The sequence below is a fragment of the Oncorhynchus clarkii genome, chromosome 23 (assembly GCF_045791955.1).
Source record: "Oncorhynchus clarkii lewisi isolate Uvic-CL-2024 chromosome 23, UVic_Ocla_1.0, whole genome shotgun sequence".
Taxonomy (NCBI): Eukaryota; Metazoa; Chordata; class Actinopteri; order Salmoniformes; family Salmonidae; genus Oncorhynchus; species Oncorhynchus clarkii.
In genome coordinates this window covers 52222984-52250606 of record NC_092169.1, presented here as the reverse complement: position 1 = coordinate 52250606, position 27623 = coordinate 52222984, and the positions used below count along the sequence as shown (strand labels likewise).

Here is a 27623-nt window from a genome sequence, read left to right as displayed (position 1 = left end):
TGATGTCATTCATGGAGAGTTTGTCTCACTCAGAATGTTCAATCAAGTAATTCGCTATACAGGCCTAAGTTATTTAATCTGCAGATAATGACTAGTGTAAAATAATGACACAACTAGAGGTACACTAAATCAAATATTATCTTTGAAATGTTTACATTTTTCTCTAATTTCCAGTCACAACATGTATCAATACAAATGCACAGTTGCAGACCCAGGCAATTTCTCCCACTGTTGCATCAGATGGTCTTAATATTGAGCAAAAGGAGGAAGTGCGCATGTCCTCTTTTTTTAGTGTGTAGCCCCTCTCTCACCATTGGTGGAGAAACACGTTGCGTTTGACAGGACTAATTACGCTTGCATCAGTCTACTCGCAAATGCTACTCGTCTGAGAGTGTGTTCTCCCACGCTGCTCCAGGAACATTCAATTTTCTCACGAATTTACCGTTATTCAGTGTTCTGCCCCACAATTTCCATCAACATGGAGAAGAAAAACGGACACACAATGACCGATTCGGTCTCCACCGACGACATCTTGGAGAAGAATGGAAAGAAGAAGACAAGCTGTAAAGACAAGTTGATGAGATTTTTGAATAGGAATATGTTAGTGATAATGACGGTGTCTGGAGTTCTATTAGGCGTCGGCCTCGGAATGATGGTTCGGAATATGAACCTAACCCGGGCGCAGATGACTTATTTTGCTTTCCCCGGTGAGATGCTTCTGAGGATGCTGAAGATGATTATCCTTCCTCTGGTCGTGTGCAGCCTGATCTCCGGCGCCGCCAGCCTGGACACGCGCTCCCTGGGGAAACTAGGAGGCATCGCGGTCTCCTACTTCCTGGTGACCACACTCATCGCATCGGGAATTGGTGTGTCCCTCGCCTTTATTATCAAACCGGGAGTCGGTGCCGGGGCTCTGAACACAAATAATCTAGGTCTCGAGAGCGTCAATACCAACAAGGAGACCACGGATTCGTTTTTAGATCTTGCAAGGTAACGGTTGCGGGGATGAGGTTATTGTTTCAATAGGCTAATACATGTATTATGTTAAAGAGTGTTTCTTGAGAGGAAATAAGCTAGCATGCCTGAGGGGGTGAGATGACTGGGGGGCGGGTAGTAGTAGAGTAAACGCGTGCGCCACTAATTCCCCCGGCCGCAATACTGTAGCCTATATAGGTTACACACATGAGAGCCAAGGCGCATGCTTGTTCCAGTACCTTACATGGAATTACATGGCACTCAGAAATCAAGAGACCTAGGCATGGATATAGATGGTCATTGGTCAATATTTTGGGGGGAATTAGTTAACATATGTTTTTTATTTACGTGATTTGTTTATGCATAATGGTACAATATAAAGCAGTAAGAAAAACAAAACAGACCCTGACAGGAAGACTCACAGCAAACAAACAACATAAAATAACTATAGCATTCCCATGAGACAAAGGTTCTCACACAGTGTGTCATTGGGTGTCTGCCTGTCTGCCCGTCTGTGTGTCTGCCTACCTATAACTCCCTCTCTACCTGAATGACTGTCTGTGTGTATGTCTGTCGGTCTATGTGTCCAACTATCTGCAAGTCAAACGCTCGGCCTGCCCTCCTATCTGTCTGCCTTCCTGTCTGTCTACCTGCCTGTCCATCTGTCTGTCTGCATCTGAGGGAAAGCTGACAGCTGTTAAACCCAGGATTCTGTTCTGCACAAAGAAAAGTTATCTGTAGGGAAGCCCAAGCTACGCCACAGCTGGCGTATGTCAACTACACAGGCATGCTCACAACCATATAGCACAGCCATATAGCACAGCCATATATCACAGCCATATATCCCTGTATGGCTGTACATGTATTCCAATACTCTATACATGCCACTGTTGGTGCATGACTGAAAACACTTGTGCCTCTTATCATAAAACACAGCATCAGGTATCAATGCAGACTGTCTGGGACAAGAATTCACATGTCCTGAAGTATTAGTGGTCTATTACAAACTGTCTGGGACAAGAATCCACCTGTCCTGAAGTATTAGTGGTCTATTACAAACTGTCTGGGACAAGAATCCACCTGTCCTGAAGTATTAGTGGTCTATTACAAACTGTCTGGGACAAGAATCCACCTGTCCTGAAGTATTAGTGGTCTATTACAAACTGTCTGGGACAAGAATCCACCTGTCCTGAAGTATTAGTGGTCTATTACAAACTGTCTGGGACAAGAATCCACCTGTCCTGTCTGGGACAAGAATCCACCTGTCCTGAAGTATTAGTGGTCTATTACAAACTGTCTGGGACAAGAATCCACCTGTCCTGTCTGGGACAAGAATCCACCTGTCCTGAAGTATTAGTGGTCTATTACAAACTGTCTGGGACAAGAATCCACCTGTCCTGTCTGGGACAAGAATCCACCTGTCCTGAAGTATTAGTGGTCTATTACAAACTGTCTGGGACAAGAATCCACCTGTCCTGAAGTGTTTAACTATGTGGGTAGTGCTGCACCCCAGCATTATGTAGTTTAACTATGTGGGTAGTGCTGCACCCCAGCATTATGTAGTTTAACTATGTGGGTAGTGCTTCACCCCAGCATTATGTAGTTTAACTATGTGGGTAGTGCTTCACCCCAGCATTATGTAGTTTAACTATGTGGGTAGTGCTGCACCCCAGCATAATGTAGTTTAACTATGTGGGTAGTGCTGCACCCCAGCATTATGTAGTTTAACTATGTGGGTAGTGATGCACCCCAGCATTATGTAGTTTAACTATGTGGGTAGTGCTGCACCCCAGCATTATGTAGTTTAACTATGTGGGTAGTGTTGCACCCCAGCATTATGTAGTTTAACTATGTGGGTAGTGCTGAACCCCAGCATTATGTAGTTTAACTATGTGGGTAGTGAACCAACCCAGCATTATGTAGTTTAACTATGTGGGTAGTGCTGCACCCCAGCATTATGTAGTTTAACTATGTGGGTAGTGCTGCACCCCAGCATTATGTAGTTTAACTATGTGGGTAGTGATGCACCCCAGCATTATGTAGTTTAACTATGTGGGTAGTGCTGAACCCCAGCATTATGTAGTTTAACTATGTGGGTAGTGATGCACCCCAGCATTATGTAGTTTAACTATGTGTTGCACCCAGCATTATGTAGTTTAACTATGTGGGTAGTGAACCACCCCAGCATTATGTAGTTTAACTATGTGGGTAGTGCTGAACCCCAGCATTATGTAGTTTAACTATGTGGGTAGTGATGCACCCCAGCATTATGTAGTTTAACTATGTGGGTAGTGATGCACCCCAGCATTATGTAGTTTAACTATGTGGGTAGTGAACCACCCCAGCATTATGTAGTTTAACTATGTGGGTAGTGTTGCACCCCAGCATTATGTAGTTTAACTATGTGGGTAGTGCTTCACCCCAGCATTATGTAGTTTAACTATGTGGGTAGTGCTGCACCCCAGCATTATGTAGTTTAACTATGTGGGTAGTGATGCACCCCAGCATTATGTAGTTTAACTATGTGGGTAGTGATGCACCCCAGCATTATGTAGTTTAACTATGTGGGTAGTGCTTCACCCCAGCATTATGTAGTTTAACTATGTGGGTAGTGCTTCACCCCAGCATTATGTAGTTTAACTATGTGTTGCACCCAGCATTATGTGGTTTAACTATGTGGGTAGTGCTGCACCCCAGCATTATGTAGTTTAACTATGTGGGTAGTGTTGCACCCCAGCATTATGTAGTTTAACTATGTGGGTAGTGCTGAACCCCAGCATTATGTAGTTTAACTATGTGGGTAGTGAACCACCCCAGCATTATGTAGTTTAACTATGTGGGTAGTGCTGCACCCCAGCATTATGTAGTTTAACTATGTGGGTAGTGCTGCACCCCAGCATTATGTAGTTTAACTATGTGGGTAGTGATGCACCCCAGCATTATGTAGTTTAACTATGTGGGTAGTGCTGAACCCCAGCATTATGTAGTTTAACTATGTGGGTAGTGATGCACCCCAGCATTATGTAGTTTAACTATGTGTTGCACCCAGCATTATGTAGTTTAACTATGTGGGTAGTGAACCACCCCAGCATTATGTAGTTTAACTATGTGGGTAGTGCTGAACCCCAGCATTATGTAGTTTAACTATGTGGGTAGTGATGCACCCCAGCATTATGTAGTTTAACTATGTGGGTAGTGATGCACCCCAGCATTATGTAGTTTAACTATGTGGGTAGTGAACCACCCCAGCATTATGTAGTTTAACTATGTGGGTAGTGTTGCACCCCAGCATTATGTAGTTTAACTATGTGGGTAGTGCTTCACCCCAGCATTATGTAGTTTAACTATGTGGGTAGTGCTGCACCCCAGCATTATGTAGTTTAACTATGTGGGTAGTGATGCACCCCAGCATTATGTAGTTTAACTATGTGGGTAGTGATGCACCCCAGCATTATGTAGTTTAACTATGTGGGTAGTGATGCACCCCAGCATTATGTAGTTTAACTATGTGGGTAGTGCTTCACCCCAGCATTATGTAGTTTAACTATGTGGGTAGTGATGCACCCCAGCATTATGTAGTTTAACTATGTGGGTAGTGTTGCACCCCAGCATTATGTAGTTTAACTATGTGGGTAGTGAACCACCCCAGCATTATGTAGTTTAACTATGTGGGTAGTGATGCACCCCAGCATTATGTAGTTTAACTATGTGGGTAGTGATGCACCCCAGCATTATGTAGTTTAACTATGTGGGTAGTGAACCACCCCAGCATTATGTAGTTTAACTATGTGGGTAGTGATGCACCCCAGCATTATGTAGTTTAACTATGTGGGTAGTGTTGCACCCCAGCATTATGTAGTTTAACTATGTGGGTAGTGATGCACCCCAGCATTATGTAGTTTAACTATGTGGGTAGGGACCACCCCAGCATTATGTAGTTTAACTATGTGGGTAGTGATGCACCCCAGCATTATGTAGTTTAACTATGTGGGTAGTGTTGCACCCCAGCATTATGTAGTTTAACTATGTGGGTAGTGATGCACCCCAGCATTATGTAGTTTAACTATGTGGGTAGTGTTGCACCCCAGCATTATGTAGTTTAACTATGTGGGTAAATTAAAGGAGAAGTTCACAAAAAATCCAGGAACTGCCAAGTGATTCCATACATTGAAACCTCTGTAGTTCAGTGAAGTTTGCCCTCTCCCCCTCTGTCTCCCCTGGAGTGCAGAACTGAGACAGCTGCAGAAACGGGTCATGCTGGAGACCGGCCTCACTCTGCTCTGTTGTCAGTCGGTATGTATTTCTGCTGCTATGGCAGTCGGCTACATAAAATATTATATAAAATAATCACATATATTTTAGGTAGAAAAGTACACATTTCCTGATTCAAAACCGCTAGTAATTTTGACAAAATTAGCTAATGTGTACACTTTCAATAAAATAATGAATTTGTCCACAGTTTGCTTATTTATGCATTCATTGACAACGGACCAGAGCCAGCAACGTCACTAGTCACGTGACCCGCAGCTGTTTCAGTTCTCCAGTAGAGGGGGAGAGGGGGAGGGGGAGAGGGCCAACTCCACTGAACTAGTTTCAATCTATGGAATCACTTGGGAGTCCCTGGATTTTGGGTAAACTTCTCCTTTAAGAGATGTTGGTTTATAAGTTCAATAAATGCCATTGGTCAATAAATGCCATTGTTCAATCAATTCCATGGCCTCATTGAACAATTGATTTAAACATTGAATTTGTTTCTTAACCTCTGCTTTCATTAATATTATGTAATCAGAGAAAAACGGGATTGAAGTCGTGAATTCACGCAGATTCTGTGGTTATTCATCCTGTAAGGCTTGCTTTGTAGTGGTAAACAGTTTTCTGTTGTGTTACTGATGAACCAGAGAGAGGGGCTTTGTCCCAAGTATGTCTCCTGCCTCAAAGTGTTCATTTGTTCACTTCTAACCACTAGTGGTTAGAGCGTTGGACTAGTAACCGAAAGGTTGCTGGATAGAATCCCGAGCTGACAAGGTAAAAATCTGTCGTTCTGCCCCCGAACAAGGCAGTTAACCCACAGTTCCCCGGTAAGCCGTCATTGTAAATACGAATTGGTTCTTAACTTGACTTGCCTAGTTAAATAAAGGTTAAATAAAAACATTTAAAAAAACATTCACAAGGAGATTACTGGTTTAAGAAATATGAAGGAAACTCCCACTAATCCATGCCTCCACCAATCCAATGCTTCAAGATTTGTGGGAAGTTGTGAACTAGTGCACACTTCAGGAGAAAGGGGATATTATTATGATGTACCCTTGGTTCAAGCATAACACATTAATGAAACCTCAACTGTTTATCTTGTCTTCCTCTGCAGGAATTTGTTCCCAGCTAACCTTGTGGCTGCAGCATTCCGTTCTGTAAGTATATCTATCTCTCTCTTCACCCCTCGTCATCTTTCTCTCCTCTCTCTCTCTACCTATCAGTCTCTCTCCCCTCTCTTCATCTCTTTCTCTAACTTTCTTTCTCTCTTCATCTCTCTCTCTCTCTCTCTCACTCACACATAGTGTCCTATGCTCACCTCTTCATATATATACCATAAATCCTTTTCTTAGCGTTGAAAGTCTATATAAGGTCATTAAGGAAGAGACTCAGAATAAAGAGAGTTCTGCTCTCCCTCTCGTCTTAGCACCTCTCATCTTCCTTTCACCAACCGTTACCATAGTGAGGTGATTCCATTCCAAACAGCCTAGCAACCTGTCTCGCCTCGTTGCTCTTTAATGTGCCCAGTGGCTGCCCGGTACCATTTCCTGGAACTGTGTGAGTGTCTGTCTATTAAGGCTAAAAGAGGGTCAGGAGGGTTCGATTTTTGGGGAGGAACACACACACACGCAAATGTGTCCTTTTATCCATGTTCTCATGGGGACATTTAGGGATTTCAGGTCCCCACGAGGATAGAGATGAACAAGACAAAAACACACACACACACACACACACACACACACACACACACACACACACACACACACACAGAGAGCTGAATAATAAATAGTTAAACCTGTTGTCATCTATTGTAGTATTACATCATGGTTAAACCTGTTGTCATCTACTGTAGTATTACATCATGGTTAAACCTGTTGTCATCTACTGTAGTATTACATCATGGTTAAACCTGTTGTCACCACCTACTGTAGTATTACATCATGGTTAAACCTGTTGTCATCTACTGTAGTATTACATCATGGTTAAACCTGTTGTCATCTATTGTAGTATTACATCATGGTTAAACCTGTTGTCATCTACTGTAGTATTACATCATGGTTAAACCTGTTGTCATCTACTGTAGTATTACATCATGGTTAAACCTGTTGTCACCACCTACTGTAGTATTACATCATGGTAAAACCTGTTGTCATCTACTATAGTATTACATCATGCTTAAACCTGTTGTCATCTACTGTAGTATTACATCATGGTTAAACCTGTTGTCATCTACTGTAGTATTACATCATGGTTAAACCTGTTGTCATCTACTGTAGTATTACATCATGGTTAAACCTGTTGTCATCTACTGTAGTATTACATCATGGTTAAACCTGTTGTCATCTACTGTAGTATTACATCATGGTTAAACCTGTTGTCATCTACTGTAGTATTACATCATGGTTAAACCTGTTGTCATCTACTGTAGTATTACATCATGGTTAAACCTGTTGTCATCTACTGTAGTACTACATCATGGTTAAACCTGTTGTCATCTACTGTAGTACTACATCATGGTTAAACCCGTTGTCATCTACTGTAGTATTACATCATGGTTAAACCTGTTGTCACCATCTACTGTAGTATTACATCATGGTTAAACCTGTTGTCATCTACTGTAGTATTACATCATGGTTAAACCTGTTGTCATCTACTGTAGTACTACATCATGGTTAAACCTGTTGTCACCACCTACTTTAGTATTACATCATGGTTAAACCTGTTGTCATCTACTGTAGTATTACATCATGGTTAAACCTGTTGTCATCTACTGTAGTATTACATCATGGTTAAACCTGTTGTCACCACCTACTTTAGTATTACATCATGGTTAAACCTGTTGTCATCTACTGTAGTACTACATCATGGTTAAACCTGTTGTCACCACCTACTGTAGTATTACATCATGGTTAAACCTGTTGTCACCATCTACTGTAGTATTACATCATGGTTAAACCTGTTGTCATCTACTGTAGTATTACATCATGGTTAAACCTGTTGTCATCTACTGTAGTATTACATCATGGTTAAACCTGTTGTCATCTACTGTAGTATTACATCATGGTTAAACCTGTTGTCATCTACTGTAGTATTACATCATGGGTAAACCTGTTGTCATCTACTGTAGTACTACATCATGGTTAAACCTGTTGTCATCTACTGTAGTATTACATCATGGTTAAACCTGTTGTCATCTACTGTAGTATTACATCATGGTTAAACCTGTTGTCATCTACTGTAGTACTACATCATGGTTAAACCTGTTGTCATCTACTGTAGTATTACATCATGGTTAAACCTGTTGTCACCACCTACTTTAGTATTACATCATGGTTAAACCTGTTGTCATCTACTGTAGTATTACATCATGGTTAAACCTGTTGTCACCACCTACTGTAGTATTACATCATGGTTAAACCTGTTGTCACCACCTACTTTAGTATTACATCATGGTTAAACCTGTTGTCATCTACTGTAGTATTACATCATGGTTAAACCTGTTGTCACCACCTACTGTAGTATTACATCATGGTTAAACCTGTTGTCACCATCTACTGTAGTATTACATCATGGTTAAACCTGTTGTCATCTACTGTAGTATTACATCATGGTTAAACCTGTTGTCATCTACTGTAGTACTACATCATGGTTAAACCTGTTGTCATCTACTGTAGTATTACATCATGGTTAAACATGTTGTCATCTACTGTAGTATTACATCATGGTTAAACCTGTTGTCATCTACTGTAGTATTACATCATGGTTAAACCTGTTGTCATCTACTGTAGTATTACATCATGGTTAAACCTGTTGTCATCTACTGTAGTATTACATCATGGTTAAACCTGTTGTCACCACCTACTGTAGTATTACATCATGGTAAAACCTGTTGTCATCTACTGTAGTATTACATCATGGTTAAACCTGTTGTCATCTATTGTAGTATTACATCATGGTTAAACCTGTTGTCATCTACTGTAGTATTACATCATGGTTAAACCTGTTGTCACCACCTACTTTAGTATTACATCATGGTAAAACCTGTTGTCATCTACTGTAGTATTACATCATGGTTAAACCTGTTGTCATCTATTGTAGTATTACATCATGGTTAAACCTGTTGTCATCTACTGTAGTATTACATCATGGTTAAACCTGTTGTCACCACCTACTGTAGTATTACATCATGGTTAAACCTGTTGTCATCTACTGTAGTATTACATCATGGTTAAACATGTTGTCATCTACTGTAGTATTACATCATGGTTAAACCTGTTGTCATCTACTGTAGTATTACATCATGGTTAAACCTGTTGTCATCTACTGTAGTATTACATCATGGTTAAACCTGTTGTCATCTACTGTAGTATTACATCATGGTAAAATAAGAGACAAAGCAAGAAGATCATTCTATGCCATTAAATAAACATTAATATTCACCAGTTTGGGCTGGCTAGTGGCATCAGTGCTATTTGTGTGTGTGCGTGTGTGTGTGTGTGTGTGTGTGTGTGTGTTTTGGCGAATGGTAGGGGGCCAGCTGAACAGCAGTGGGGGTCCAGATCTTTCAGAGCGCAGGGCCTCAATAGACAGAGAGGAAAAAGGAGTGTGTGTGAGAACAGGGAGAGGGGTCTCTGCCATTGTCTGCTGGTCTCTGGTTGCCAGGTCCTGCCAGGTCCTCTCCACCACAGCTCTGAAGCTGCTTTGTGTCTCTGCTAGTCTCTGGTTGCCAGGTCCTGCCAGGTCCTCTCCACCACAGCTCTGAAGCTGCTTTGTGTCTCTGCTGGTCTCTGGTTGCCAGGTCCTGCCAGGTCCTCTCCACCACAGCTCTGAAGCTGCTTTGTGTCTCTGCTGGTCTCTGGTTGCCAGGTCCTGCCAGGTCCTCTTCACCACAGCTCTAAAGCTGCTTTGTGTCTCTGCTGGTCTCTGGTTGCCAGGTCCTGCCAGGTCCTCTCCACCACAGCTCTGAAGTTGCTTTGTGTCTCTGCTGGTCTCTGGTTGCCAGGTCCTGCCAGGTCCTCTCCACCACAGCTCTGAAGCTGCTGTGTGTCTCTGCTGGTCTCTGGTTGCCAGGTCCTGCCAGGTCCTCTTCACCACAGCTCTGAAGCTGCTGTGTGTCTCTGCTGGTCTCTGGTTGCCAGGTCCTGCCAGATCCTCTCCACCACAGCTCTGAAGCTGCTTTGTGTCTCTGCTGGTCTCTGGTTGCCAGGTCCTGCCAGGTCCTCTCCACCACAGCTCTGAAGCTGCTGTGTGTCTCTGCTGGTCTCTGGTTGCCAGGTCCTGCCAGGTCCTCTCCACCACAGCTCTGAAGCTGCTGTGTGTCTCTGCTGGTCTCTGGTTGCCAGGTCCTGCCAGGTCCTCTCCACCACAGCTCTGAAGCTGCTTTGTGTCTCTGCTGGTCTCTGGTCCCATAAAAAAACAGTCAGTTCTTACTAAAATCTTCATTTTAAAACTTTTTTTTTTTTATCAGAAACTAAATATTAATCTGAAAAGGGCATTCATCAGCACAGGAACTAAATACATCTCTGAAACAGGCATTCATCAGCACAGGAACTAAAGACACATCTCTGAAACAGGCATTCATCAGCACAGTAACTAAATACATCTCTGAAACAGGCATTCATCAGCACAGGAACTAAAGGCACATTTCTGAAACAGGCATTCATCAGCACAGGAACTAAATACACATATCTGAAACAGGCATTCATCAGCACAGGAACTAAAGACACATTTCTGAAACAGACATTGATCAGCACAGGAACTAAAGACACATATCTGAAACAGGCATTCATCAGCACAGGAACTAAATACATTTCTGAAACAGGCATTCATCAGCACAGGAACTAAAGACACATCTCTGAAACAGGCATTCATCAGCAGAGGAACTAAAGACACATATCTGAAACAGGCATTCATCAGCACAGGAACTAAAGACACATTTCTGAAACAGACATTGATCAGCACAGGAACTAAAGACACATCTCTGAAACAGGCATTCAGCAGCACAGGAACTAAAGACACGTTTCTGAAACAGGCTTTCATCAGCCCAGGAGCTAAAGACACATCTGAAACAGGGTCTCGTCTGCTTAGTGTTTGCATGTACTGGTGCTACCCTGTTATTTATTGAAGGGTATAACACGTAGAGTTCAGAAGGATCACAATCATAGAGCTAGAATGTAAAAATGACTCATGGTTTTAGCTTTCATTTCCACCTGATCTGAAGAACATTGGAGCAAACCTGGCACAGGTGTAAACACTTAATACATCTGACAATAAATACTTGATAAATACTTGATCCTAAGTACTTTAATTTAACTAGTTACTTGTTTATGAATGGCTTTGTTAACATACATGTACTTCCAAATAATTGTTGTTTAAATAAAGTTATTACTTTTTAAAATATTCTATTGATGTTTTCTCTGTCTCTTCCTCCGTGTCACAGTATGCCACTGATTACAAGATGGTCGCCGTGGGAAACGACACCAATGGAACCATTCTCTACCAGAAGGTGCTTATTATGACATCCCTCATATTTGTTGGTTTGTTAGTTAGGGTCTCATTTAGCCTGTCATAGGCTATTCGTCCAAGAAAGACCGAAATACCAAACGAATGACAACTTAAGGAAGTGGAATTACAACCACAGTACAGTAAGAACAAAGACACATTGGAAACATACACTATAAAATAACAGGTGTCTGTGTTGGAGATTGAGGGGGCTGGTCCACAGACAGGAGGGGGCTGGTCCACAGACAGGAGGGATCTGGTCCACAGACTGGAGGGGGCTGGTCCACAGACAGGAGGGGGCTGGTCCACAGACAGGAGGGATCTGGTCCACAGACAGGAGGGATCTGGTCCACAGACAGGGGGGATCTGGTCCACAGACAGGGCAAATAATGAAACAGACAGGAAGAAAGTGGAAATGGAGTGAAGATCCTAGTCACCATATTCTGCGTGTGTTATTGAGGGTACATCCCAAACAGCTCTGGGTCTGGTATTGAGGGTACATCCCAAACAGCCCTGGGTCTGGTATTGGGGATTAGTCCCAAACAGCCTTGGGTCTGGTATTGGGGGTAAGTCCCAAACAGCTCTGGGTCTGGTATTGGGGGTAAGTCCCAAACAGCTCTGGGTCTGGTATTGGGGGAAGTCCCAAACAGCCCTGGGTCTGGTATTGGGGCTACGTCCCAAACAGCCCTGGGTCTGGTATTGGGGGTAAGTCCCAAACAGCTATGAGAGAACAGTGGGAGGACAATGTACTGGACAACGTACTGTACAACGTACTGGACAACGTACTGGACAACGTACTGTACACACTCACACTGTTCTATGATTCACTGTCCAATGTTGAAGACACTTGTCACGATACGCTACGCAATTGACCAGCCGCTTCCATAGCAACACACATAGCAACATCCCTGGAGCCTGGTAACAAACAGAAAGGACTCAATACAAGTTTAACAGTTCTTTCTTTAAAATGTGATCAGTATTCATCCACATCCTTAAGCCTGATCAGACCAAGCTACTCTGTTGTGACGTCAATGTCAGTCACTGTCCTGTGTTTGTTCAGTTATGCCATGTGTCATATTCAGCCCTTATATAGCCAGGCAGGCCCGGACTGCTGGCCCACTAGCATGTTAGTTTGACCAACGACTCTGCCTTTAAGAGAGAGGGAGTCCAAACAGGGAACACTGGTCTGGCACGGTCCGAGGATGGATTCCTGGCAAGGATATATTCCTGGAGCGACCTTTGTCCAGATACACTCAGATGTAGTGGCTGTTTGGCATTGCAGAGTGTTTGTGTGTATGTGTGCATGTGTACAGAGCTGGGGTGAGAAGGTCAACCGTCGCTACAGGAAAACGTGGTGACACAATTTTTTCTCCGTTTTCTTTTCTGTGTGAATTTCAGAAGACTTTTGAAAAAAATGAAAAAAAGAGAACAAATTCTGTATCACCAAGATACTTATGTCATGGTCCAGTCAGCACAGATGATATGAGCTCCCACCCACCTGTCTGAGGAAGACTCAGTAGTCTACCAGTTTAAAAGCCTACAGGTGTAAAAAGAACAGAAAGACCTGCACACCCTGTTCCTGCAGATGCTGCCAACTATCACCTCTGTTGACAACCTTTTGATCCCAGAGAGCTTCGTGAGGTGAAAAACATGTAGGCACAGCGCTTCACAGGGGATGGTGTTCCAAAGAAACGAAACGCCAACAAACGTGACATGTCGGTTCACCATGAACATGGAATAAAATACACAGATGACCACCATGCAAGGGTTAACGTGCGCAGCTCGACTGCACTGTAGTCGGCTTGGAACGTGACAATGTTTCTGACTTGTTGACCTGACCTCCAAGCGAGGCTGGAAGGAAGCCCAGCCATGTCGTCACTCAGCTGGGTAGTTTTCTGAATCGCCCCCTTGTACCCAGCTGTCAGACTGACAAGGGTATGCGTCCCAAATGCCACTCTATTACCTATATAGTGCACTACTTTTAACCAGGGCCCTATGGCGCTTTATAGGGATTATGGTACCATTTGGGACGCTCCCATAGAAATGCTTGGCTCATTCATTGGCAGAGAATTACCAGTCTATGAGGGGTACTGATGAACAGACACGGTAGACCCTCCTCTGACCAGTGCCAATAATGGTGGTTCCCCCTGAAGGGGTCAATAGGAGCATAGCTCTTTTCTCTGTTCTGAATATCATTTGAGGAGACTATATAAATGGTAGTCTACTGAATCAAATAAACTGAAAGGCTATGTTCAGATCTTCTATGTTATGTGTTCTGATGGCCTATGTTCTGATGTTCTATGTTCTGATGTTCTATGTTCTGATGTTCTATGTTCTGATGTCCTATGTTCTGTGTTCTGATGTCCTATGTTCTGATGTCCTATGTTCAGATGTTCTAATGTTCTGTGTTCTGATGTCCTATGTTTTATGTTCTGAATATCATTTGAGGAGACTATATAAATAGTAGCCTACTGAATAAAATAAACTGAAAGGCTATGTTCAGATGTTCAGATGTTCTGTGTTATGATGTTCTGTGTTATGATGTTCTAATGTTATGATGTTCTAATGTTCTATTTTATGTGTTCTGATATTCTGTGTTCAGATGTTATGATGTTCTGATGTTCTATGTTCTGATGTTATCATGTTCTATGTTCTGATGTTATCATGTTCTGTGTTCTGATGTTCTATGTTCTAATGTTCTATTTTATGTGTTGTAATTTTCTGTGTTCAAATGTTATGATCTATGTTTTTTAAATATATTTAAAAAAAACTAACAACCATACATAAAAAAAACTGTGTTATGTGTTCTATGTAGGTTCCTGTGGGCACAGAACCAGATGGTATGAACATCTTGGGCCTGGTTCTCTTTGCCATGGTGTTCGGTGTGGCACTGAGGAAGCTGGGAGAGGAGGGGGAGGAGCTCATACGCTTCTTCAACGCTTTCAATGAAGCCACCATGGTGTTGGTGTCCTGGATCATGTGGTGAGTGACCTCAAACAACCCAGATCATGTGATTAGCCTCTCCTGGTTCCCAAGACTATTCCCAAGGGAAAACAAGAGGAGCTTCTGATGGCTCACTAGATAAAGTCTGTACTGTTTATTCCTTAAGAACTGCAGGAGGTGTTGTAGGCTGCTGACGCTATGCATTTGACACTGAAATGAGAAGCTACTTTTTGACTGGGAAGCTGCCTACTTGTGTAGAATCAAATGAAACATTTAATTACATTTCTGATAAATGTTTTAGCTTTTCCTTTCAAATAAATCTGCAGCAAAAATAGATATTCTGTTAGTCATCACCTCACCAAATGGTATATATTCTATATTTCTCCTACCTCAGGTACGTCCCGTTCGGCATCATGTTCCTGGTGGGTAGTAAGATAGTGGAGATGGAGGATGTGGTTCTGTTGGTGACCAGTCTGGGGAAATACATATTTGCCTCCGTCCTGGGTCATATCATCCACGGGGGGGTCATCCTGCCTCTCATCTACTTTGGGTTCACACGCAAGAACCCCTTCAGCTTCCTGTCCGGCCTCATCACGCCCTTCACCACCGCCTTCGCCACCTGCTCCAGGTAGGCCTCTGTTACACTATCCCTCCACCAGTCCAGGTACTATCCCTCCACCAGTCCAGGTACTATCCCTACACCAGTCCTGGTACTATCCCTCCACCAGTCCAGGTACTATCCCTACACCAGTCCAGGTACTATCCCTACACCAGTCCTGGTACTATCCCTCCACCAGTCCAGGTACTATCCCTCCACCAGTCCAGGTACTATCCCTCCACCAGTCCAGGTACTATCCCTCCACCAGTCCAGGTACTATCCCTCCACCAGTCCTGGTACTATCCCTACACCAGTCCAGGTACTATCCCTCCACCAGTCCAGGTACTATCCCTACACCAGTCCTGGTACTATCCCTCCACCAGTCCAGGTACTATCCCTCCACCAGTCCAGGTACTATCCCTCCACCAGTCCAGGTACTATCTCTCCACCAGTCCTGGTACTATCCCTCCACCAGTCCAGGTACTATCCCTCCACCAGTCCAGGTACTATCCCTCCACCAGTCCAGGTACTATCCCTCCACCAGTCCAGGTACTATCCCTCCACCAGTCCAGGTACTATCCCTACACCAGTCCAGGTACTATCCCTACACCAGTCCAGGTACTATCCCTACACCAGTCCAGGTACTATCCCTACACCAGTCCAGGTACTATCCCTCCACCAGTCCAGGTACTATCCCTCCACCAGTCCAGGTACTATCCCCCTGCCTGTCTAAGTACTATCCCTACACCAGTCCAGGTACTATCCCTCCACCAGTCCAGGTACTATCCCTACACCAGTCCAGGTACTATCCCTCCACCAGTCCTGGTACTATCCCTACACCAGTCCAGGTACTATCCCTCCACCAGTCTAGGTACTATCCCTCCACCAGTCCAGGTACTATCCCTTCACCAGTCCAGGTACTATCCCTCCACCAGTCTAGGTACTATCCCTAAACCAGTCCTGGTACTATCCCTCCACCAGTCCTGGTACTATCAATACACCAGTCCAGGTACTATCCCTCCACCAGTCCAGGTACTATCCCTCCACCAGTCCAGGTACTATCCCTCCACCAGTCCAGGTACTATCCCTCCACCAGTCCAGGTACTATCCCTCCACCAGTCCTGGTACTATCCCTCCACCAGTCCAGGTACTATCCCTCCACCAGTCCAGGTACTATCCCTCCACCAGTCCAGGTACTATCCCTCCACCAGTCCAGGTACTATCCCTCCACCAGTCCAGGTACTACCCCTCCACCAGTCCAGGTACTATCCCTACACCAGTCCAGGTACTATCCCTCCACCAGTCCAGGTACTATCCCTCCACCAGTCCAGGTACTATCCCTACACCAGTCCAGGTACTATCCCTCCACCAGTCCAGGTACTATCCCTCCACCAGTCCAGGTACTATCCCTACACCAGTCCTGGTACTATCCCTCCACCAGTCCAGGTACTATCCCTCCACCAGTCCAGGTACTATCCCTCCACCAGTCCAGGTACTATCCCTACACCAGTCCAGGTACTATCCCTCCACTAGTCCAGGTACTATCCCTCCACCAGTCCAGGTACTCTCTTCAATCGTGTTATCCATTTCAATCAAATGCTTTTTCAACTGCTCAACAATTATCTTATCATGCTCCCTTTGGCTGTCTTCAAAGTAATCTTGTTTGGGTCTTTGACCAGTGTCAGGAAAATAATTATCATTCCACATCGTTTAAGAGCTGTTTGCATAGGATTCAGATCAGCTCAAACACACAAAGCAGCCAATCAGCGTACACACATTAATAAACATGAACAAACCAGTGTGACCTGGATATCCAGTAAATCCCTCCACTTCTGTGAACCCCGTGTGACCTGATTACCCAGTAAATCCCTCCACTTCTGTTAACCCAGTGTGACCTGATTACCCAGTAAATCCCTACACTTCTGTGATCCCCGTGTGACCTGATTACCCAGTAAATCCCTCCACTTCTGTTAACCCAGTGTGACCTGATTACCCAGTAAATCCCTCCACTTCTGTTAACCCAGTGTGACCTGATTACCCAGTAAATCCCTCCACTTCTGTAAACCCAGTGTGACCTGGTTATCCAGTAAATCCCTCCACTTCTGTTAACCCAGTGTGACCTAATTACCCAGTAAATCCCTCCACTTCTGTGAACCCAGTGTGACCTGGTTATCCAGTAAATCCCTCCACTTCTGTGAACCCCGTGTGACCCGATTACCCAGTAAATCTCTCCACTTCTGTTAACCCAGTGTGACCTGATTACCCAGTAAATCCTCCACTTCTGTTATCCCAGTGTGACCTGATTACCCAGTAAATCCCTCCACTTCTGTTATCCCAGTGTGACCTGATTATCCAGTAAATCCCTCCACTTCTGTGAACCCAGTGTGACCTGATTATCCAGTAAATCCCTCCACTTCTGTGAACCCAGTGTGACCTGATTATCCAGTAAATCCTCCACTTCTGTTAACCCAGTGTGACCTGATTATCCAGTAAATCCCTCCACTTCTGTTAACCCAGTGTGACCTGATTACCCAGTAAATCTCTACACTTCTGTGAACCCAGTGTGACCTGATTATCCAGTAAATCATCCACTTCTGTGAACCCAGTGTGACCTGATTACCCAGTAAATCCCTCCACTTCTGTTAACCCAGTGTGACCTGATTACCCAGTAAATCCCTCCACTTCTGTGAACCCAGTGTGACCTGATTACCCAGTAAATCCCTCCACTTCTGTGAACCCAGTGTGACCTGATTAACCAGTAAATCCCTCCACTTCTGTTAACCCAGTGTGACCTGATTACCCAGTAAATCCCTCCACTTCTGTGAACCCAGTGTGACCTGATTACCCAGTAAATCCCTCCACTTCTGTGAACCCAGTGTGACCTGATTACCCAGTAAATCCCTCCACTTCTGTTAACCCAGTGTGACCTGATTATCCAGTAAATCATCCACTTCTGTGAACCCAGTGTGACCTGATTACCCAGTAAATCCCTCCACTTCTGTTAACCCAGTGTGACCTGATTACCCAGTAAATCCCTCCACTTCTGTGAACCCAGTGTGACCTGATTACCCAGTAAATCCCTCCACTTCTGTGAACCCAGTGTGACCTGATTAACCAGTAAATCCCTCCACTTCTGTTAACCCAGTGTGACCTGATTACCCAGTAAATCCCTCCACTTCTGTGAACCCAGTGTGACCTGATTACCCAGTAAATCCTCCACTTCTGTGAACCCAGTGTGACCTGATTACCCAGTAAATCCCTCCACTTCTGTTAACCCAGTGTGACCTGATTACCCAGTAAATCCCTACACTTCTGTGATCCCAGTGTGACCTGATTACCCAGTAAATCCCTCCACTTCTGTTAACCCAGTGTGACCTGATTACCCAGTAAATCCCTCCACTTCTGTGAACCCAGTGTGACCTGATTACCCAGTAAATCCCTCCACTTCTGTGAACCCAGTGTGACCTGATTAACCAGTAAATCCCTCCACTTCTGTTAACCCAGTGTGACCTGATTACCCAGTAAATCCCTCCACTTCTGTGAACCCAGTGTGACCTGATTACCCAGTAAATCCTCCACTTCTGTGAACCCAGTGTGACCTGATTACCCAGTAAATCCCTCCACTTCTGTGAACCCAGTGTGACCTGGTTATCCAGTAAATCCTTCCACTTCTGTTAACCCAGTGTGACCTGATTACCCAGTAAATCCCTCCACTTCTGTGAACCCCGTGTGACCCGATTACCCAGTAAATCCCTCCACTTCTGTTAACCCAGTGTGACCTGATTATCCAGTAAATCCCTCCACTTCTGTTAACCCAGTGTGACCTGATTACCCAGTAAATCCCTCCACCTCTATGAACACAGTCCATTAGCAGTGCATTGCTAGCAGGCTTTGTCTCCAAGGCTACACCCCACCCTATTCCCTCTATAGTGCACTACTTTTGACTAGAGCCTGAACATACACCTGGGCTCTGGTCAAAAGTAGTGCCATTTGGGACACACTCATCGTCTCCAAGTATCCTCTGCTGTGAGTAACCTGCTGTAAGTAACCTAAACCTTTGGCTGAGTTGTTCCAACCTCAATCTTCAGACTCTGGACCCCACCACCTCTCTATCTAATCCATGGGGAGCCAGGACATTCCGTGCTTCTACACCTGCTACACATTGCTTGCTGTTTGGGGTTTAAGGCTGGGTTTCTGTACAGCACTTTGAGATATCAGCTGATGTACAAAGGGCTATATAAATAAAATTGTATTTTATTTGATTTGGAGGGTCTTTACCATATAAATAGAATGAGTAGAATGGCTTGTAACCTGACTTCTATTCATTTTAGTTCTGTGGTCCTTACCCTCTCTCTGTATGGAAAGGTTCAAGTTACACTACAATACGTTTTTCAGGTCTCTCTCTCTCTCTCTCATTCTCCCTCTATTTCTCTCCCCTTCCTTCTCTTGCTATTCAATACATCTTTACTTGCAAATATTGTCAAATCAGAGGAACTGAAGTTGCTAGTAAAGTACAGTCAAATGTTCTAGATTAATATGCTGTAATTTAACCACTGTGTCCTGTATCTCTCCTCAGCTCGGCGACCCTGCCCTCCATGATGAAGTGTGTCGAGGAGAACAACGGAGTGGACAAGCGGATCAGTCGTTTCATCCTTCCCATCGGAGCCACCGTCAACATGGACGGGGCGGCCATCTTCCAGTGCGTCGCGGCTGTCTTCATCGCTCAGCTCAATAACATAGAGCTCAACGCCGGTCAGATCTTCACCATACTGTGAGTGGGGTGGGGTCAGAAGGAATGGTGGTTGGGTTCAGAAGGAATGGTGGGTGGGGTCAGAAGGAATGGTGGTTGGGTTCAGAAGGAATGGTGGGTGGGTTCAGAAGGAATGGTGGGTGGGGTCAGAAGGAATGGTTGGTGGGGTCAAAAGGAATGGTGGGTGGGGTCAGAAGGATTGGTGGGTGGGGACAGAAGGAATGGTAGAATGGTGGGTGGGGTCAGAAGGAATGGTTGGTGGGGTCAGAAGGAATGGTGGGTGGGGACAGAAGGAAGGGTGGGTGGGGTCAGAAGGAAGGGTGGGTGGGGACAGAAGGAATGGTGGGTGGGGACAGAAGGAAGGGTGGGTGGGGTCAGAAGGAAGGGTGGGTGGGGACAGAAGGAATGGTGGGTGGGGTCAGAAGGAATGGTGGGTGGGGTCAGAAGGAATGGTGGGTGGGGTCAGAAGGAATGGTGGGTGGGGTCAGAAGGAATGGTGGGTGGGGACAGAAGGAATGGTGGGTGGGGACAGAAGGAAGGGTGGGTGGGGTCAGAAGGAAGGGTGGGTGGGGACAGAAGGAATGGTGGGTGGGGTCAGAAGGAATGGTGGGTGGGGTCAGAAGGAATGGTGGGTGGGGTCAGAAGGAATGGTGGGTGGGGACAGAAGGAAGGGTGGGTTGGAATTTTGAAACCCTGTGTCTGATGCTCTGCAGTGGCTCTGTCCCCACAGTGTGACAGCCACAGCGTCCAGTGTGGGTGCAGCGGGCATCCCAGCCGGGGGCATCATCACCATCGCCATCATCCTGGAGGCTATCGGCCTGCCCACCAACGACCTGTCACTCATGCTGGCCGTCGACTGGATCGTGTGAGTAACACATGTACAGTATAGAGAACCAATACAGCAAACACACGCACGCACGCACGCACGCACGCACACACACACACACACACACACACACACACACACACACACACACACACACACACACATATACAGACAAGCACACACACACATATACAGACAAGCACACACACACACATACAGACAAGCACACACACACACACGTATACAGACAAGCACACACACACACACGTACACAGACAAGCACACACACACACATACACAGACAAGCACACACACACACACAGACAAGCATACACACACACACAGACAAGCACACACACACACACAGACAAGCATACACACACACACACACAAGCATACACACACACACACACACAGACAAGCACACACACACACATACACAGACAAGCACACACACACACACACAGACAAGCATACACACACACACACACAGACAAGCACACACACACACACAGACAAGCATACACACACACACACACAGACAAGCACACACACACACACACAGACAAGCATACACACACACATACACAGACAAGCATACACACATACACAGACAAGCATACACACATGGACAGACACATTTATGTACATTTGCATGGACATGCGCACCAATGTACAAACGCACACGCATAGACACACTCTTAATGTACTCACTCATTTTGGACAGCTGCTATATCAAAATATCAGGTGTTATTTCCAGTAAGATACAGTAGACCTGTACAGTAGACCTGTCCAGTAGACAGTAGACTGTAGACCTGTACAGTAGACAGTAGACCTGTACAATAGACAGTAGACAGTAGACCTGTACAGTAGACAGTAGACCTGTTCAGTAGACAGTAGACTGTAGACCTGTACAGTAGACAGTAGATCTGTACAGTAGACAGTAGACCTGTACAGTAGACTGTAGACCTGTACAGTAGACAGTAGACCTGTACAGTAGACAGTAGACCTGTACAGTAGACAGTAGACAGTAGACCTGTACAATAGACAGTAGACAGTAGACATGTACAGTAGACAGTAGACCTGTTCAGTAGACAGTAGACAGTAGACCTGTACAGTAGACAGTAGATCTGTTCAGTAGACAGTAGACAGTAGACCTGTACAGTAGACAGTAGACCTGTACAGTAGACAGTAGACCTGTACAGTAGACAGTAGACAGTAGACCTGTACAATAGACAGTAGACAGTAGACATGTACAGTAGACAGTAGACAGTAGACCTGTACAATAGACAGTAGACAGTAGATCTGTACAGTAGACAGTAGACCTGTTCAGTAGACAGTAGACAGTAGACCTGTACAGTAGACAGTAGATCTGTACAGTAGACAGTAGACCTGTTCAGTAGACAGTAGACCTGTACAGTAGACAGTAGACCTGTACAGTAGACAGTAGATCTGTACAGTAGACAGTAGACCTGTACAGTAGACAGTAGACAGTAGACCTGTTCAGTAGACAGTAGACCTGTACAGTAGACAGTAGACAGTAGACCTGTTCAGTAGACAGTAGACAGTAGACCTGTACAGTAGACAGTAGATCTGTACAGTAGACAGTAGACCTGTTCAGTAGACAGTAGACCTGTACAGTAGACAGTAGACCTGTACAGTAGACAGTAGATCTGTACAGTAGACAGTAGACCTGTTCAGTAGACAGTAGACAGTAGACCTGTTCAGTAGACAGTAGACCTGTACAGTAGACAGTAGACCTGTACAGTAGACAGTAGATCTGTACAGTAGACAGTAGACCTGTACAGTAGACAGTAGACCTGTACAGTAGACAGTAGATCTGTACAGTAGACAGTAGACAGTAGACAGTAGACCTGTACAGTAGACAGTAGACCTGTACAGTAGACAGTAGACCTGTACAGTAGACAGTAGACAGTAGACCTGTACAGTAGACAGTAGACAGTAGACCTGTACAGTAGACAGTAGACAGTAGACCTGTTCAGTAGACAGTAGACAGTAGACCTGTACAATAGACAGTAGACAGTAGACATGTACAGTAGACAGTAGACCTGTTCAGTAGACAGTAGACAGTAGACCTGTTCAGTAGACAGTAGACAGTAGACCTGTACAGTAGACAGTAGATCTGTACAGTAGAAAATAGACAGTAGACCTGTACAGTAGACAGTAGACCTGTACAGTAGACAGTAGACCTGTACAGTAGACAGTAGACCTGTACAGTAGACCTGTACAGTAGACAGTAGACCTGTACAGTAGACAGTAGACAGTAGACCTGTACAGAAATAGATGTGTTCTGCATATCAACTGTGGTTATGTTACATTAAATGTATGCTAACAGTTAAATAGAGCTCCTGATTCATCATATCCACTGTGGTTATGTTACATTAAATGTATGCTAACAGTTAAATAGAGCTCCTGGTTCATCTTAGCATGCTTGATATACTGCTTAGCTTCTGACAAAAAGTATCCTAATAAATTGTGTGTGTGTTTGGGTGTGTGCGTATGTACATGTGCGTGTACTTATGTGCGTGTGTGTTTTCAGGGACCGCACCACCACCGTAGTGAACGTGGAGGGAGACGCCCTGGGGGCAGGGATCCTCCACCACATCAACCAACAGGAGATGAAGAAACAACACCTGGGGGAGGAGCTAGCGGAGGTCCTGGTGGAAGCGGTGGCCAACACCCAGGCTGACGAGGAGACCTCCCCGCTCGTCACGCACCAAACCCTGGGTTCAGCAGGCGACCAATCCCCCAGGGAGACCGCGGAAGCCATTGAGTCTGTCCTGTGAACTCGTAAAACAACTGTGAATTCTGTCTCTATGGTTACAATCAGTGGTGGCTGGTGGCACTTCAATTCGGAGGACGGGCTCATAGCAAGGGCTGGAACGAAATGAATTGAATGGTATCAAAACACATCAATGATATGGTTTTCTTCGTGTTTGATGTAATTACATTCACTCCATTCCAGACATTATTATTATTAGCCGTCCTCCCCTCACCAGCCCCCTCTGGTGTCTAAGGTTACGATGCTGATGCTGCTACTCGTGACACGACCGAGTCAACCGAATCGTCTCTGATCACCTTTACCATACCTCTTAAAACAGTTCATGAGTCATTTCACTTCTAGGAAAAAAGTGCCCTAGATAAAGTTTGTTTTATATAGTGGTACTTCCTATTTGGAGTATTCTATAAGTGTATGTAAAAGCCACAGGAAGGTTAGCCTCGCCCTTTAGAATGAACCTTGCTCATATTGAATCCAGGCTGCTTTCTGGTTTTGGGTGAGAGTGGTCTGAATCTAAAAAGGGAATCTCTCCTAACCATGACATGGCTGTGACCTCACAAGGCAGATGGGAAGGATAATCATTTACTAACTGACCTGGAGTTTTCTGTCAACTCAGAACGTGAAACATTAACCCCTCGAATGACAAAAGTCTTTCAAATATTTGGGGTAAATATTGAGGAAGAGCCACAGTTAACTTTCTGTTTATGTACTGGGAACCTACTGACCCAATGGCCTACTATGGTGCCTGTATCTAATATTGGATTTAGGACCATAAGGATCTGTGTCGATATATAGTGCAGGTTCAATTAGAGCAAATCCTAACTTCTACTTAAATTTGATTTTCACTTTGTCTCAGATTGACATCAATGCATGACTAAGTGGACATTTGCCTTAAATGGACGTTAGAAATATGGTGGTGAGCAGACTCCATTTACTAAACTGTTAAAGTGCAGACCGAGGCCAACTATCCTTCTATTGCTGTGAGAATAGATGTTGCCTCCATCAGTGATGTCCCAGACCCTTGCTACTATGGGTTTCCCAGCACCCTGTTCCCTATATAGTGCACTACATTTTGCCCCATAGGGCTCTGGTTAAAAGCATTACATTATGTAAGGAATAGATAGCCATTTGGGATGACACATGGCATTGATAAAGGCATGCTCTCATTATTGACTCGGAATAGTATTTATCGAAATCCTTGGACATGTAGGAAACTGCCAAAGTTGTTAGAGCAGCCTTTTCCTGTTGCTAGATACATCTTATACAGTCTATGGGATACGTATGTTTTCCAAATGACTAAAATGTTCAAATTGACAAAATAATTATCATATTACAGCAGTGGTTCTGCTGCCACCTAGTGGTGGCGTTGTGTAGTGGTTCTGCTTCCACCTATTGGTGGTGTGCAGTAGTGGTTCTGCTGCCACCTAGTGGTGGTGTGGCGTAGTGGTTCTGCTGCCACCTAGTGGTGGTGTGGCAGTGGTTCTGCTTCCACCTAGTGGTGGTGTGGCATAGTGGTTCTGCTTCCACCTAGTGGTGGCGTGGCTCAATGTTTTGAGTTCTGACATGAGAATGGAGCAGGCATTTGATGGTACAGCGTTTTAATTTAATTTGATCCTATATGGGCCAGTGTATTTCTTTTTTTCTTTGTAATGAATCACTATTGCTGTTTGCTGGAAATGATTTACTCTGATTTATGGGGGGAAATGATGTTGTACTAACTCACTAATGTATCAACTCTGTTCCACAATTCCACTTCTACTCAGACTAATTGTTTGTTGAAGCCGTTTTTAGATGTTGGAAATGGAAGGTTGTCCCTCTAGAAAGGACAATTATATGTTATTAACTGTTTTATACAAAATTGTATGCACCCTGATTTGTCAGGATCTTTGGGAATATATTGTCTCTAAACTATAATGTCCTTAAAAATGTGAAAAGGTTGCCAATCTGTCATTGGAATACTGAGGCTCTACATAGTTTGACAGTGAATGATGTATTTTTTGGAAAGCAGAAACTGGTTGTGAGAAGGAGCTTATTAAGTTTGAATATTCTTTCTCTAATTAACATGATCCTCTTTCAATCGAACAACCCTTTACTTTTATAATGACTTTTAAATCTTTTACCCTGAAGCTGACTGAATTGAAAGTATTCGTGAGAATATGTTGAAATAATCTGGAACAATCGCAGATATGTACTTGAATAAACTATATGAAGGAATTTTTTATTTATTCTAATTGTGTTAACATTTTGCATAATTTCTATTTTTGAAATACGATTTAGGTATTTTCTCTCAATTTCTAGTTGCCAAATCTGTTCCTAACGCCTTTCTCTGCTGTGGAACTACTTTTCTTACAGCCTAAAGTATGTAGCCTGGTCCAGCTCTGGTTGTGCTCTTGCCAACTCCATCGATGTAATTGTCAAGACAATCTGTTGGCATGACAATGAGTGACATGACATGGTAGCACAAACAGATCTGGCACGCAGCCTATAAAGTATGTCCTGCATTTTGTTTTATGGTATTTTGACCAACAGGAATAACTACTTTGTTTCATGTGCAATGATGATGTCTATCTTTGTAACACAGCTGTCTCTTTTACTTGTCTCTGTCTTTTAACGTTAAATATAAATGTGTTTCACGCAACAGAGATGATTTGCTGGTGTTTTGCTGATTGTCTGAATAGTAGCCTAGTCTGTTGGTTTACCAGAATCAGACTGGAGATGAGGTTAGAGGTGTACCCATGTCAAATATGTAATGAATACATGTTTAGGTGGGCCTATAGGTGAGTCTTGGAAATCCCAGACCTATGCTGGAACATTGGTACATTGTGGAAGGCAACCTGTCTGTCTAGACTAGACTAGAGTATAGGTGGCGTTATGTGCCCCAATGAGGCTTGGATGAAAATATGTAGTGTAAGTTGCATGGACTCACTCTGTGTACAGTAATAGTGTTTAACATGATTTTTGAATACCTACCTCATCTCTGTACCCCACACATACAATTATCTGTAAGGTACCTCAGTCGAGCAGTGAATTTCAAACACAGATTCAACCACAAGACCAGGGAGGTTTTCCAATGCCTCGCAAAGGAGGGTTCCTATTGGTAGATGGGTAAACATTTTTAAAGCAGACATTGAATATTAGCATGGTGAATATATTACACTTTGGATGGTGTATCAATACACCCAGTCACTACAAGAATACAGACGTCCTTGCTAATTCACTTGCTGGAGAGGAAGGAAACCGCTCGGATTTCACCATGAGGCCAATGGTGACTTTAAAACAGTTAGAGTTTAATGGCTGTGACAGGAGATAACTGAGGATGGATAAACAACATTGTAGCTACTCCACAATATTAACCTAAACGACAAAGTGAAAAGAAGGAAGCCTGTACAGAATAAAAATATTCCAAACATGCATCATGTTTGCAATAAGGAACTAAAGTAACAATAAGAAAATGTGGCAAAGAAATGTACTTTATGTCCTGAATACAAAGCGTTACGTTTGGGGCAAATCCAACACAACACATCACTGAGCACCACTCTTCATATTTTCAAGCATTGTGGTGGCATGTTATGGGTATGCTTGTCATCGGCAAGGACTGGGGAGTTTTTTAGGATAAAAAGAAAAGGAATAGAGCTAAGCACAGACAAAATCCTAGAGAAAAATCTGGGATACAAACACTGGGATACAAATTCACCTTTCAGAAGGACAATAACCTAAAATACAAGGCCAAATCTACACTGGAGATGACATTGAATGTTCCTGAGTGGTCTAGTTATAGAACAGATAACGATATAGAACAGATAAAGATATAGAACAGATAGAGATATAGAACAGATAGAGATATAGAACAGATAACGATATAGAACAGATAGAGATATAGAACAGATAAAGATATAGAACAGATAACGATATAGAACAGATAAAGATATAGAACAGATAACGATATAGAACAGATAAAGATATAGAACAGATAACGATA

General features: G+C 43.9%; 1 protein-coding gene across 2 annotated transcripts; it reads left to right on the top strand.

Moving 5' to 3' along the window:
* Positions 1–277: 277 nt before the first annotated feature.
* LOC139381224 (neutral amino acid transporter A-like) lies at positions 278–26291 on the top strand. Of its 2 annotated transcripts, XR_011628539.1 has the most exons (9): positions 301–990; positions 6341–6383; positions 11666–11731; positions 14543–14709; positions 15065–15298; positions 19845–20039; positions 20749–20883; positions 23405–25039; positions 25141–26291. XR_011628539.1 is itself a non-coding variant. In XM_071124684.1 (8 exons), exons 1-8 carry the CDS (start codon positions 479–481, stop codon positions 23649–23651), a joined length of 1599 nt encoding a protein of 532 aa, XP_070980785.1. In that variant the 5' UTR covers positions 278–478; the 3' UTR covers positions 23652–26291. The 2 variants fall into 2 exon arrangements, 1 of the variants encoding a protein (XP_070980785.1); XM_071124684.1 differs by having other exon boundaries at positions 278–990; positions 23405–26291.
* The last annotated feature ends 1332 nt before the right edge of the window (positions 26292–27623 follow it).